This window comes from Zonotrichia albicollis, chromosome 7 (genome assembly GCF_047830755.1).
Source record: "Zonotrichia albicollis isolate bZonAlb1 chromosome 7, bZonAlb1.hap1, whole genome shotgun sequence".
Lineage (NCBI taxonomy): Eukaryota > Metazoa > Chordata > Aves > Passeriformes > Passerellidae > Zonotrichia > Zonotrichia albicollis.
Genome location: NC_133825.1, coordinates 38,934,675 through 38,950,260, shown reverse-complemented (window position 1 = coordinate 38,950,260; position 15,586 = coordinate 38,934,675). Strand labels below are relative to the sequence as shown.

General features: G+C 39.2%; 1 protein-coding gene across 6 annotated transcripts in view; it reads left to right on the top strand.

Annotated features, from left to right (window-relative positions):
- The window catches only part of STN1 (STN1 subunit of CST complex), a 37,873-nt gene that overhangs the window by 2,779 nt on the left and 19,508 nt on the right, over nt 1-15,586 (top strand). For 3 of the 6 annotated variants that reach the window (XM_074545176.1, XM_005481121.4, XM_026799673.2), the window contains 2 exons: nt 10,588-10,721; nt 15,246-15,341. In XM_074545176.1, the coding sequence (XP_074401277.1) occupies nt 10,595-10,721; nt 15,246-15,341 (223 nt within the window). In that variant the 5' untranslated portion in view covers nt 10,588-10,594. Of the gene's footprint in view, nt 1-2,622; nt 2,802-10,569; nt 10,722-13,022; nt 13,249-15,245; nt 15,342-15,586 lie in introns of those variants that run through there. The other 3 variants (XM_074545178.1, XM_074545177.1, XM_026799674.2) reach the window with 3 other exon arrangements.

The window sequence follows — 15,586 nt, the reverse complement described above, 5'->3', positions numbered from 1 at the left end:
GTCAGAGGAAGATGTTAAAGTGAAGATGTTAAAGAGCTATCTTGATTGTGCATCAAATATTCTGGCTTAAAATAGCTGTAAACTCTTTATGACAATCTTTTTCATCTCTTTGTGAGTTAGAAATCTCCTTTATACTTCCTGCTGCTTAATACCACCATCCTTTCTCATTGACTCAATCACTTACACTTGCCACTGTTCCTAACTCCCTCTTTAAGCTGTTTCTTTTAAACTGCTCCAATTTCTCTTAATTGAAAGTAAACACTTCAGAATTTGAAATGTGTTCTTCACAAGATTTATTGCCCTTTTGCTGCAGTCCTATATTCTGTTTTCAGTTCTTTCAAAACATTTAATGGTATATTTTTATATTGACTTGACTTTCTGTCCACCCACGCTTTCACTGATCTCCAAAATTCTTTCTGGTGATTGAGCTCACTGAACTGCTGTAAGGCCACAGGTGGCTTGTTTGTGGTTAAATCTGGAGTGTAATTCTTGTTTCATCCATCTTAATCTGTCTGTCACCCTTGGCACTCAGCACTGTCCTTTCTATTTTCTTTAATCGATGTACCCCGTGTTGTTATTGATATTTTCTCATTGTGTGGTGGCATTTTTTCATCAGCTCTGCCATTTCTCCTCTGATCTGTTTCCAGAGTTAGCACTTTGTGCTGTATTGGGCTCATTCCAGTCTAAGTACCGCTGTAGTGCTCCCCAGTGCAGGGGGATGATTCTGTCCTGGTCCTGTGCTCACACTGTTCCTGTTAAAGGCCAGGATGCCACGGGCCTTCTTGGCCACCTGGGCACTCCTGGCTCGTGATCAGCTGCTGTTTACCAGTGCCCTTGGGGTCTTTCCCTCTGTCCCAGCCTGTAGCCCTGCGTGGGGCTCTTGTGACCCAAGTGCAGGACCTGGCACTTCCCCTCCTTGAGCCTCACACCCTGGCCTCAGCTCACTGACCCAAGCTGCCCAGATCCCCCTGCAGAGCCTCCTTGGCTCGTGCCAGCCTGGTGTTGGTGAGCTCAGGGGGGCTGCCCTGGATGCCCCATGCAGGTGTTGGATACAGATGTGGAACAGGGCTGTTCCCAGCTCTGGTCCCTGCTGGCACCGCTCAGCACCACGCTCTGGCACAGCCCTCCTGGCACTTTTGTGGCCAGCAGAGAGCCCCTGTCCAGGCTGTGGGCTGCCAGCCTGCCCAGGAAAATGCTGTGGAACACAGGACTGAAGAGTTTTCTGAAGTCTTCAATAGGACAGCATCCAGAGCTTTTCCCCCATCCATTGGGTGGATCATCTGGTCATAAAAGGAGCTCAGGAGATCAAGCAGGACCTGCCTTCCCAAAAGCCATGTTGGCTGGGCCTGAGCCCTTGGTTAGCCTGTACATGCTAATTACTCAGCACTCCTAAAGGCTTTCTGTAGTAGGAGTCTCTGTAAAATCTATGTACTGTGTAAGTGGCCTTGCCCCAGTTCTAGTTATTCTAAATGAGCCACAGCTGTGAAGTCCTTAGTTGGGCAGCAGCTGTGGCTCGTGAAGGTTACTGGGATAAAAGGGGGTGGGTTGAGAGCCCTGTGGAGCCACAAGGAACAGCACTGCTGAGCAGAGCTGTGTGTGAGAAAGCCACTCAGAAGGTATGGACTTTAGGAATATATTAACAACAGAATGGTTACAACAGCTTTCTAATAAATGTACCATTGATAGAGCTGTGTCTTAGAGGCTTCTCTTTCCCTTATGCAGAACAAAAAGAGACTTAGTCTTGTACTCAGTATTTTTTGTTTATGATATGAGTAACAGGAATAATTCAGTCATAAATAATACAAGCAGGAAAAAATGATAATACCAGAGGTTGGACACTCAAGAGCTTGCCCACACCTTAGCCAGAATCAATACTCTGGCTCCTATCAATAACTTGGGTATACTACTATTTATTATTTGGTTTGGGGTTTTTTACTGCCTTACTGCAGGATCAGTTAATCTAAGAATTGCCATAGAAACATGTGGCATTTGGAAGCTTCAACATATAAGGCTATAGCTTGATGTTTGCAGTAAAGAAAACATTGAATATTAAACTGTTTAGGAATAGGATTGATCTAATTTTGGCTTCAGAAAAGTCTGTGTGTTTATTCTAAATTGGCCATACTTTTTCAGCAGTCAGTGGGGAAATGTATTTTCACAGGGCAATTCACCTTCCCCATTTTAATTACTTACCTTTTTCACAGTATTGGACTGTGTGAGGTGAGTATTCCTGGCAACATATAATGGGAGTTCTTCCTACCTATGGAGACTCCATTGCCAGCAGAACTCTTGGAGTGCATTTCTTTTGAGGTCAGCAACACTTCTGGGAATGATGACAGAGCAAATATAAAAATTGCCAAACTACCTGAATGTGTCCAAGTAAACCTATGATGTTTTATTGAATAGACTTTATCTGAAATTAAATGGCAGAGGAAAAAGCAATAATATAAATATCAAAGTTTGAATAAAGACCAGATATTTCAACAAATAATCAATATTTCTTGGAAACATGGCATTTCAAAGCCATTTGAGTTTTAACATGTTGACTTTATTGAAGCTATAGCAAAAAATGTTTTTTTTCTTATTGCTTCCAGTTGATGTGCAAGAAAACCCTCTCCAAGACTGATATTCAGAAATAGTCTTTTGTCTTTGTAGGGGAGTGAGAAGCAAACCTCAGATTTAATGGAATGCATCAACAACTTGAAACTTACATAGCTGGTTCTCTTTGATTAATTGACTAATGCAATTAAGAACTTCAGATCCTCCTGATAAAGCTTTTCAAGAAGGCTGCACACTTTTTGGTTTGTATTTAATGCAAAAAGCTCCTTTTATAGAAATTTTCAGTTAATATTCAACTACTGAGCTGCACTGGCAAATAGTTGCATTTTTTTCATAGAGTACTTAGTCTAATAAAAATTCTCTCCATATTGTAATGACTGTAACACACATGAACCATGAAGGACTAAGTCCATCTAGAACACTTTTTTAATAATAATATCCTTTATTACTATGCTACTCTTAGGTATAGTGCTGTATTCCTTCTAACCATTTTAATAATTCGATGTTATATTTCATTTGAAATGAGATTTATTTGATCAAAGCTGTACATGAACACAAAGCAAACGATTTCAAACTTGTGGAGCCCCTCCATCTGATAGCTATTAGAAGCTTTAGTTGAATCACATGAAAGCATGTCTTGCAAGTGCTGCACCATGGTTGCCTTTCCTCCAGATGGTAATTCAACCTTCTCCTCTTGCGTAGCAGTCACGAGCTGATTTGCTCTTTTTGTTTGTGGCTTTCAAATTTGCATTAGTCCACATAGTAGCTAGGATTAGAAATTTATTAAGGGATAAAGATAGCTTTGCATCTCAGTATTGCTCTCAGTCAATACTGGCACAAAAAAATGTCTGAACAGAAAGCCCACATGTATTACTGCTTTTCTTTCTGTAAATCCTGATTTTCTTTTGCTGTTTCCCAGGAGCCTTTTTTTTCCAGAATGGACTTTGTGTTCTCTTGTGATCCTGATCAGCTCTGGAATCTTAGGACCAAATAACTTGTTCTGTTATATGAAATTTTTTTTTTTTTTTTAATTAGGGCTGGCTGGCCAGCCATCAGACCCAGTCCTGGTTATGTGGTAAGCAAAACTAGGAAGTTTATTATGCCTTCTACAATTACTATTAAAAATATACTATCCTGTTAAATAGGGAACATTTCCAACACACGCAATAAAGAAAAACTTGACAAAAAGATAACGCTAAAGACATTTGATTTCTTAGTGATATCCCAAAAAGAGACATTGCAGTGGGATAATATTGCAGATATGTCTACCAGCAAAAAGGGGAAATAACGTATAATGAGAGATTCCAACTGTTTATTAATGTAAAGCTAGACTTTAAAATAGTAAATTTTTTTATTGGAAAAAAAACAACAAAGTTTTTCATTGCATAATGTTATTTTTGTATTACAACCATGCTTGTACTGATTTCTGTGTGTGTGGTGTTCTTCTCTTTTTACCTAGAAAATGAGGCAAAAATAGTTGACTGTTGTAAAGTAGAATTTGGTTTCTTGTAGGATCTCATCTTGGTACAGCAGCAATGAGTGGAGCTGCAATAATATGGCAATTGTTAAGGCAAACAGCAGCTACTGTGTGTCCAACAATAGTCTGTGCAAACTTTGGCCACTAGCACTTGCTTATGACAGAGCAGGGTATTGTGATGTGATGCACTTTTTGTCTCAAGTGCCCTGAAATGTTTATTTTTTGGCAGAAGGGATCTTTAATAGCTAATCCTCAAAATTATGTTTTGTAGCACACTGTGATATTCATGGGTTAAGCCAAAAAAGCCCATTACATTGCATGGACTGAATCATATCAAGAAATAGAATTACTTACACGAAAAATCATTCCTGTGGCTTCTGGCTGAGCACTAATATATTTTTCTGGATAGATTATACAGGAGTGACTTCCTTTCAGAGCATGAGGTAGGAAATGACATCTATTCAAATTCAAATGCAATTAAGGAGACACTTAAATTAGTTTATAAAAGGCTGTTGGTTTCTTTACATACCAAGAAGTCGGAAATAGAAATGAATTTATCATGTTAGCTGTGACCGTGATTCATGGAAGAAGTTACAGCCACAGGGAGGTATTTTCTTTCAAGTATCTAAAAAATGTTCTGTGCATTTGGTGCCTTTCAATGGGATTTGGAACAAGGTTTTAAAGATGGACAAAAACCAAATCATAGGTTAATGATTTTGAAATCTCAGGTTGTAATGGAGTGCTCTGTGGTGCAATGAATGTTCATATAAGTTCTGACTTATTCCAGAAGCTGTTCTAATTTAGGCCAGCTACATAAACCAGTTTAAAGGGGAGGGAGGTAAATGGACAGGAATGCTTGCCTCTAGAAATTGAGTCAAACTTGTGGAGTTCACAGGCACAGTAAGCTATTAACCAGTCTTGTCACTTCTATGCAAACTTATGAAATTTGAAAATGTTCATTCAGGAAGTGACACTAAATCTATGTTACACTGCTAAAACAGTGTATTCTCTTTTCTCTGTTAGTAAATTCCTTTGTGCTGTATCAGTAAATTACAGGATCACAGAATGGATAAGGTTGGAGGGGTCCAACCTCCTGCTCAAGCAGGGCCCCCTAGGGCACATTAGTGAGGATTCTGTCCAGACCTGGAATGTCTCTGGGCAAGCTGTTCCAGTGCATGTTATCCCACACAGATTTCTGGATCCATGGGAAATTGTATCTAATGCTTGGGACAAGGATCAGAAAGAGCTACTTGCACTGTTTATTTTGTTACCTACCTCCCTGTTAGTTTTTTCAGAATCAGACTTTTGGAAAATTGAGTGCCAAAACCTTGTTTCGAGGTTTAGCTTGCATATAAAACAAGTTTCAATGCCAAAAGGAGGCAATCTAGCACTTAAGGCTTTGTCCCCATTCCTTCCAAGATTGTGGATGTTGGAGGAGCCAGTTTGGTCTTCTGGAGCCACATGCGCCTGTCCAGAGGGTTTTCCAGGCAGTGCTGTGCAAAGGTAAAACCAGAGGGAGGGAAACATGTTACAAGTTATGGCATGGAGACATTAACTCCACTGGAACACTGTTACACTTACAGCCTTGTCAGTTTATTGAGAAAACTGCTTTTTTGCCCCTACCTGTATCCTCACTGTGGGCAGTGCCATTATGGGTTGTTAGATTCCCCACTGGCTAAAGATGGCAGTGATGGGCCTCTTGTAATAAAAACTAATTAATAAAAACTAATGTAATAAAAAATAATGTATGTAAAAGACATACAATGTTTAGAATTTCAAGAAGTATCTTTAAGAAAAAAATCTATAATTCTTCCTTTTGGTAAATTATCTGAACAGCTTAGACAAATGTTAAACCCTTGTACAAGTAATGTTTGAGGAAGTGCTGAACTTCTGGAAGTTCAGAGGAGTTCTAGATTTCTTAATTTTGTTTTGAAACTATATCTTTAAATTTGAATTGTACTTAAATGTAAGAACTACAAGGCATGCGGCATGTAGCATCAAAACTGACAGGATTTTACATGATGGAAGCAGAAAGTGGTTTATTATGAAAGACTGAAAGTGCTTGCCCCATCTTGATTTGTAATAGAATAACCAGGTAGGAGGTGGTTCCAAACTGACCTTACCTCACTGTTTGATAGTTTTCCAACAGCTGTTTTCCAGGAGCCTTTTTTTGCCTTTCAGTAATGTGTTTTGGTCTCAGTGATGGTGTTCATCTTGTTACTGGTGTTGGATACTTTCTTTTAACTATGTATTTTTTAAAAACCTATGGGTGAGTTTCATGTCTAGAATCTTTGTTCCATATTAACTGTAACCAAAAGCTTTACTTCCCAGTTCAGTAAGATTTACTTGTATAATAATACAATGGGTTTATTTGGTTTTAATTTAAAATGTTGTATGTGGCTGTAGGTAATTAAAAACATTTCCTGAAAAATGGTGGATTTGACTGTACCATGCTGGAATTGCCTCTGCTGATCATGAAGAGTTGAATAATAGTCATTTGTCACATAGGGTGTTGACTCAGACACAGATGATTTCAATTCAGATGACAGAGGGTGTTACAAAACCCAGCTGTTGACTCTGCTCCTCTTTCCACAAGTTGCTTTGTCTGTGGCAGGAATGGTTGACCTGTGGAGCAGTTTTTGACAGCCACAGTTTCTGGCCTAGTTTATTCAAGTAAACCAGTGATGACTTTAAGTTGTTTTAATGCACTGGGTTGGCAAATCCAACAGTTTAGGAGCTGTTTCCAGTGTAAATTGTCAGTGCTAGCATGGTAGTGGCAGCCTTTGGAGAAGAGTGAAAGCCTGGTAGGATGTTTAAGTTGCCTGTATTAGTGCATAAATTCTCTGTTTCTGTTTTATAGCGAACTTGAGAAAGGGTTTTTGCAGCAGTGTGCCAGCACTTGCAGAGCAGTTGCAGACAGCCACTGGCAAGACACATTTTCTTGGCTCAAAATTATTAATCTCAAGCTAAGGCAATTTTCTCCAAGAGCTTTGGTTGTTAATCAAATTTGGAGAAAAGACAACAAGAAACATGAAAACAGATATTTTTCTTTGGGGTTTCAATTGCCTTGGGATTGGAAGAAGACTGTTTACCTTTTTTGGAAAAGGTACATGGTGGGCACAAGAATATGAGCCAAGAAACTAATTGGCCAGGGCTGATTTTGAATAAATCAATAGGGTGTTAAATGGGAAGCTCTTGAGACAAAACTACCCAGTAGGCTGCTTAGGAGGGAAGAAAGAAAATGGGTTTGGGGGGTGGCATGGTTGGGAAGGGTGCCAATTTTCTTTGCTTTCTCTTCTAGGATTATACCTTGCTGAGCTTACAAGGCAGCTCTGGGGTTATGGACTTGGGTGGCTTCTCAGTAGAATCAGGAAAGCTAACATTGATAGCAGTGGGAGAAAGGACAGCCCAATCTTAATATGTTAGAATAATCTCAAATTGAGCCTTGTTTATTTGTATCTAGATACCTACTATGTAAACTTTAGATTTCTGCCCTTCAAACAGAGTTGTTTTCCCAAGAAGAACTTATTCTTTTGGTTTTGATTATGCCTTCATAGCCTTTTTCTGGAGTTAAAAATAGAATGCTGATATCTTCTGTCTAATTTGCTTGTGGACTAGATTCTTCTGTTGCCTTTTTTTCTCCTGTAACATGATTGAATTCCTTGCACTACAGCAACCCTGAAGTCATTGCACTGCACTTAAAACAAAATGCAGACAGGAATGACCTTTTGCTAGGACTCTGTGTTGTTTATATTGCTAAGCCTGATCACCCTCTCCCAGCAAGAGCCAGTGTAATCCTTAAACATTAATTAGATGGTATCTGGTCAGAATTGTCTATTGTTTGCTGTCTGGGTCTTCACAATGTGCATCTCCACAATGCCCCTATTTGCCCCTTGGCTCTTCATTGTACAGGGCAGCTCTTATCTTCTTTACTGATAGCAAATCACCAATGGTACCAGTCAAGAGCTGCAAACACTTGTAGCATAATGGAAAGTTCCACTTTTGCCAGGATGACTCATGAATTAACCCCGGGCTGGAGAGGCTTCCTGTGCCAACTTAGGAAAAAGTTACGGGAAGATACTATTATATATCAAAAGATAAATGATTGGAAGAGTTTTGTCAGCCTTATAGGAATTATGGTTTTTAATACTCTCAATCTGCCTGGAACAAGCTTGGAAACTCACTGAATAGATTCTTTGGAAATAATTTACATCTTGCTTTGCTTCAGGGGCAAACAGACAAGTGTTGAGAAGAATGGACTGATGCTAGTGGTGTTGTACATCCAGGAGGCACTAAACATCTTTTCTTTCCAACTGACCACAAACTTTTGGCTTCAAATAGGCCACTGTTCAAATGTAGCTACCAAGCTGACCACTGGGAGGGAAGGAAGAAAATAGGCTTGGTTTTGGGTGGTGTCAGGGGTTGGGAAGGCTCTTGGGACTGTGGAGAGGCCAGGGAAGGCGTTGGCTGCTGTGCAGGATGCCCTGGTGTGCCTGTCAGACACTGCTGACAGTGAGTGGTGGCTGGGGTACGGCTTCACTGCCCCAGCCTGCTGTGGATGGAGTGTCTGTAACTCAGGACTTCAGCAAATTTGTCCTCTGGACTTCAGGGAATCCTGTGATGCCTTCATAGTGCTGGGGGCACAAATTAGTTTTTGTCAAGGAATCTTTGCCACATCTGCAAGATAAAGCATTGTGTGTCTGTAGCAGGCTTGACCCAAACAGAATAGTCTCTACATAAAGACATACGATGTCTGTAAGTATCTTCAGTGAGGAGCTGTAACAAGGCCTGGGAGTGAGAAGAAAGCTCTAGAATTTGAGATTTAACTCTCAGTTGTTTTTGAGATGGAAAGAGCTTTCACTGTGGAAATCTTCTGCCTTCAGAACAGGAAAGCAGTAAAAAATTTTGGGGAAATGCTCTTCATTTAGGCTTAAAGTGTGCTTGGACTTGATCTATTAACATTTGGGCATTTCAGGCTTGACAAGTGGCTACAAAATGCCAAAATACAGATATTTTTAATCTTCAGTGGAGCTGCTTCATTGATTTCCCCTCAGATGCACACATGTGTAGGGGTGACTTCTGCTTTTTACCCCAAGGAGTGTCTGTTTACCCAAAATAAAACAGGTTAGACAGACTTGGTACCTGATTGTCTCTTTTTGGCTGGTTATCTCAGTCTGCTGTCTGTCTAGAAGGAAAAACAGGTGCTGAGCTGTGACAGGCTTTGTAACCATGCAGAGTAAATTGGGGGGCATGAAGCAGAAAGGAATGTAACTTTGTACTAGAGACTGCAAGCAAAAAGAGATGGAGAAACTAATTTTGTTAAGAAAATGAGTATGCCAAGTAAAATACAGGTTCAAACCATTTGTTCCTTTGAGAAACTTTATGGTCTAAATTTGACATCGACTGTAGCAAGTATCCAAAGAACTGCCATATGGAGGAGTAGCAGCTTATGTTAAAATCATACACTTAACAGCTTAATTTCTAAAATTCTATTGAGAAGTGTCTCAATTCAGCAGGAGAAGAAGGGTGCTTCATGGGGAGACTTGAGTGAGAAAGGAATGGTGTGACTTTTGGAGTAGACCTTGCAGGTGTAAAAAGGAAAGGCTGGGAAGAGCTGTCTGTAGTGGGGAGCAAGACACGAATCCAGGTGTGATCAAACTATTTCAGTTTGTTACTCAATAGTGAAGTTACTGCTGGAACTGACTAAATCAAGTATTTTCAACATGTCACCTAAGAAATGACCAGTCCAAGGAAGGGTAAATAACAATGACTTTTTTTTTTAACTTTTACTAGTAAAAGGAAGATGACCTGGAAAGCCTTACAGGAACAATGTATCTGCACCTACAGGAGAAGCTGATAGAAAGTATTTTCAGCTTCCAAATCTTTATGAGGATCTTCCTGAATTGAGTGCTGGGGTTTTGACATCAAGACCATGATAAGCAGAGAACTGGATCTGTAATGGCGTAAGATGGCAGGCATAAACTGTAAAATCTGAAAGGGTAAAAGGGAAAAGTAACAATTTCAAAGTTAGTGGAGACTACATGCCCAAAACAAAGAAGGGATGGCTGGTTTTGTTTTGAATAAAGTCATCCTCCCTCAACTCCACGATAAGGCACAGCCCAAACAATGAGTACGTTAGGGAAGGAGAATGATGGGGAAATAATAATCATCTGTAGAGAAAGTAACCACTTAGGATCCCACAATCCTGCTCTTTTAAACAAATGTTGACTTCAGTTCTCTGTTTATGGATTTTAGAGAAGAAAAGTCTCAAATTCTATTTCATTTGAAGTTACTGGGGGAAATGCTGTTGCTGGATTCTCAGTACTTCAAACAAGTCATGAGTATTGATACTTTGAATATTTCATGTGGCAACACATGAAATATTGATAGATAAATATAACACTTTATTAGATAAACTCCAGTGTCTCATCCTCCGCTCTGTGTTATTGTGTGTACACTCATGAGCTGTTTTTTCATTTATGTGCAAAATAATGAATGTGAAAGCTCTTCACCTTTGTAGAAAACAATTTCAGGTCCTTCTGTGTTCACAGGTTTCGGATGCAGTCTGAGAAGTGTGGAGAAGAGATGCCTTCTCTGCACTGGGGTATCGATCCTGTGTTTTCTGCATTTGCAAGGCTCTATATTAAAGATATTACAGAAATGAGAGAATCTATACAGGTGCCAGGTAGGTATTTATAGGTGCTGGTTATGATGCACACAGTATTGTAATTGATTTATGTTGTACTTTTTATGAAGGGATTGAAGAACACTTCACAAACATCAGTAAAGGAGTTTTCCATGACCTTAAGCTAAGTGATGTTAGTTTCTTTTAGAAGTTCTAAGAACAACAGGTTGTATGTGAAATGTATGTAAAAACTAAAATATATTTGTTAAAATGGTTTTCCTTTCTCTCCAGTACCTCTTTTACATTAAGGTAATGTGTTTCCTCTGTGTGGTGGTGCTTGTTATATTCTGATAAAGTTAATTCTAAATAATTGCTTGTCCTTTCTGGCCACATGTATTGTTATCTCTCCACTGTCTCTACATTTTTTTGCAAAATTTTGACGGTTGATGATATTGCTGGATGTGTGATTTTGCTTTTTCCTGTGGATATTAATACATTATAAGACAGATACAGGTTTTGAGGTTTTTTTCTCCTTAATTTCTAGATATGATAGATATGTGACTTTCTTCATACATTGGAACAAGCTTATTGTAGATTCTGGCCTCCATGCTGGACCTTGCCCCACAAGTTTCTGCTTTGCAGTCTGTCCTGCTGCTCTGCAGTGTCACCCACATGTGAGCTTTGGCTGAAGCCACACAGCTCTGACCTTGAATTGCTGTTTTCACTACACAGGCTTTAAATAGACTGCAGTGTGTCTTCTGCTGGGGAAGGGTTCATTACTCCCAACTGAAGCCTGACATGGTGCAAGATTATCAGGGAGGGACCCAGAGAACTTAGAATTAATGAGGAAGAGCAATAAGCACAGTGTGTGTCTTTGGTTTGGTTTTGATGTTTTGTTTGTGGTTTTTTATTTTTATTATTTTCTGTCCACAGATACTAAGTACCCCTGTTTGGCTCTTTGAATATGTTTTGCCTTGTAGGTTTTGTTATTCTTCTTCAGCTTTCTTTAACAGCAAGGATAGCAGCAATGCAATTTTTGGAGAAATGAAGGACTGGCGGGTTTTTTTTCTCTTCTTGAAGCCATTTTTATGTACATGAGGACTTCACAAACCACAAATACCAGTCTATCTATCTATCCTGGTTATTTAATATGGAGAGAGACTTTTATCATAAATCCATTGTAATAATTAGGCTGCAGACTGTTGTTGATATTTGTCCTACAGCAAGTTTTTCTTAAAGGCCTTTTTAAACTGTCTTATAAATGTCTCCTAGTAGTACTGGTGTGGGAAATGCATCTGGTAAAAATTGTTCTTCACCATGTTCTTCATATTTTAATTGTTTTCAAACAAAATACAAAACAATTCAATGCCAGCAGAATTGGATTGTAGTTTGGTCTTGAACATTAGTACATACACATGTGAAAATGTAATCAGAATAATTAGCATTATAAACCACAAACATTTCATGATAGCAGGAACAGTCCTAGAAAGTACAGTCCTGCTCTTTTCTTTACTCCAAAATACCTGAATTTCCCTTCTTACTTCTCTTCCTGTTCTTTTACTTTACTGAGTTGGCTTCAGCTTCAGGAACTTTGTCAGTTTTGTTATTACCTTTGTTTTTCCTAAGATGATCCTAAGGAGGTGGTATCTGTCATGTCAAGATATCCGCCTTTACCGTTGGTACATTTGAGCTTTCTCCCCTTCCTGTGCATCTGGCACTCTGCACTCTGCTTGTTTGCAATCCTGCATCATTTTCTAACCCAAACTTCAAATAAAATGAAATTTTCTGGAACCAACATCCTGAATTTTGTTCATTCTCGTAGTGCTGTATATACACCAAACCAGACATTTTCCAGTGTATCTTATTTGTTGGCAACAAATGATAGCACAACAAAAACACTAAAATTAATACCTTTTGAGGAAGGAAGAATGTAGGTGTTTGTTGTCAATGCTTCCTGCCTTTAATGGGCTTTTAAAGACCAGCTGAAGCTAAGTATATGGTTGGCTATAAATCAGTCATTAAGTAATGGTAATTAAGAATGAATGAGTGCAAAACAAAACGTTGTAACTAGGAAGAATGGAAAGAAACACAGTCTGAATGTCAGGAAAAACATCTCTAGAATGACATCTGTTAGACCATGGCACAGCCTTCCCAGGAAAAAGGTGGGATGCCCTTCACTGGGATTGTTTATATTCTGACTGTACAGATTGCCAGGAATTTACTGTACAAAATGGTCTTATATTGGCTCTGAGGAAATGGACTGAATGACCTAATGAGTTTTTTCTTTCCACTTTTAAGCATTAGGATTTGATGCTGCAGTGACTAATCCTTTAAAGCAACACAGAGGGAAGCAGTAAACCTGGCCAATTACTCTGCTGCTATAAATGGTGACAAGAAGGTTGGAAAACCTCCCAGATAAAAACAGCAATTGTGTTGTCTTAGCAGCCTTGCAATGAGAGTGGGTTTCAAACTCAGTTGTAACACATAATTACATCATGGAAATGAGCTTTTCTCAGAGTTGTCATGCACCACTGCTTTGTGACACCTTATCAACAAGGAAGGGAAGCTACAAATAGCATAAAAGGAGGTAATAATAATTAAAGAAATGGCGAACAGCACAGCAATGCTGGTACAGACATGGCCAGCACTTGCCCGAGGGATCTGTGTCTATATCTCCCTGTAGCAGTGCTGTGGCTGTTATGGTGATGGCATTTTGCTCTGGGTGTTGATTACTGGGGTATTAGGAACCTCACTGAATGTGTTTGTCCACAGCTTCAAATATTTAGTATATATTTATTGCTACCAATATGGACTTAATTTGAACAAATAAACTGGAAGGAGGAGTCATTTACACCTTGAAGTCATCAAGTGCAACAACTTTTTTTAGGTTAAATATAATTTCATTCTTCAAATTAGTTCAGGTAGTTTCTCTGAGAGTAAGGGTGGAGTTCTAGGAGAATTTACGGGGACGGAGAGAACCAGTTTTATTTGGTCTCTGTCATCTGCCAAAACTCAGCTTACTAACTGGGAAGGAAACATAATAACATGTTGCTTGTTTGCATAATCAGAGCTTGGAGTCTCTGCTCCACAGTCTTGCTCTAGCCCAGACTTTTTACAGAGATGTTGTAAGATTCTGTGAATGACTGCATACACTGGGAGCATCTCCACTGGGGGTTTCTGTAGCAGTGTTTATTTGGTAAATGAAATGGGAGACAAGTGGACAGACCTGCTAAACATTGTGTATGCCAGACCTGACCAGTGACTGCAGATTAGTGTAGCCAGATCTGAGATGATAGCCCTAGATGCATCCTCAAAACACTGCTGTGGATTTTTATGAGCAGAATTTCTGCTTATGAGCTGCTTGGCTGATCACCTCTGATTTCTTCTGAAACTTTTGTGTTTTCTTTCTGTATTGTGTGAAGAAAGTTAATTCCAGGCTCATTTAAGGCTGCTAGCTATGTAGGACAAGTTATTTTTGGATTTTGGATTTAGGGTTTTTTTTGTACAGAACGTTTTTCTGACTCCCTTGCTGCTGTGTTTCCCTTTGTAAGAATAACACTTGCCACGGTGTATGGAGCCAAATGTTCCCTTCTGAGTCCCTCGAGTTATCTACTTTTCAGAAGACAGTTATTGAACATCCCAGATGGCTTATTTCAGTAAAGCAGCAGTATTTGAAAACTGAAGAAAACACAGTCACTGAAAACTAGCCAGCCCAGGGTATATTTGGAGCTTATTGCCCTATTTTCCTCCTGCTGTTGGACTGTGAAGCCTCAGTGTACGATGTTTACATTAGTGTTTGTTAACAACATTTGTCACTCTCTTGAAAGGGATTGCAGAGCAAGGCAGCCTCAGTGCTCTCAGAGTCCATTGGGCTGTGATTTCTCACTCTTTCCTGGGCATGTTTCTAAGTGTTAAGTTATCTTTATAGATGCACAAAAATAGCTTTGAAGGGATGTTTTTAGAACATGTGTTTTCAGAAACTGAAGTTCAGGATGCAGTCCACAATGACTGCAGTAGTGTACTCTGCAGTCTGAGAGGGCTGTTGCCCTCCCCCTGCCCCCACAGCTCCTGTTCCTCTAGAAATGAAAGACAGAATTATGTTAGTTTTCCTTTCGGAGGCTCTGCCTTAATCAGGAACAGCTGCATTGTGAGAAGCTCAAACTGCTTCCTTTGTGTTCTGTTATTTATTCTGAAGCCTTATGAAGATATAAAAAAAAACCTAAACCAAACAACAAAGCAAAGGAAAACAAAAACCCAAATGAAGCAACAAACAAAGAAAAACCCCCTAAAGCTTGCAGCAAGCAAACTGTTTTTCAGATTCAAATGTGCAGGAAAACAAGAGGTTAATAAGATTCTGACACTCTACAAAAGCAAGCTTTTAGTATCCTAAGTACAGCTGATACTTTCTCCTTTTAGTGTCCCTAGTCTTCAGTGATACAGGGGATTTTTCCTGTGTAGGTGCTGTATAATTTAAGATTTATTAAATATGTAAGAAAGTATGGTTTTTTTAATTGACAAATGTGACTATGTAGAGTAGGGTGTTAAAAGAAATTGTTACACTAATCAAGCATGTTTTGTGTCTAGGTATATTCTTTTATAATGGACATCCTATAAGACAGGTGGATGTTGTTGGGACAGTGGTTCAAAAGAAGGAGCGAGATGCATTTTATAATTATGGAGGTAAGGAAAATGTCTCTCTTTCTTCTTGCACTTATCAGCCTTTACTGTTTATCTTAGTTACTGTTAGAACTAAAAGGTCTCCCTATGTGGTCCTTGTGTGTTCTTGAAACAAATGTGTTCTAATCCTAATATATATCTACAGCTGAGATTACCTGGCACATGTAGGGAAGCTACTGTTTATCTCCACTTCAAAAATAGAGAATTAAATTGTTAACACAGAGTGATTGATTCATGTGGGGTCATGT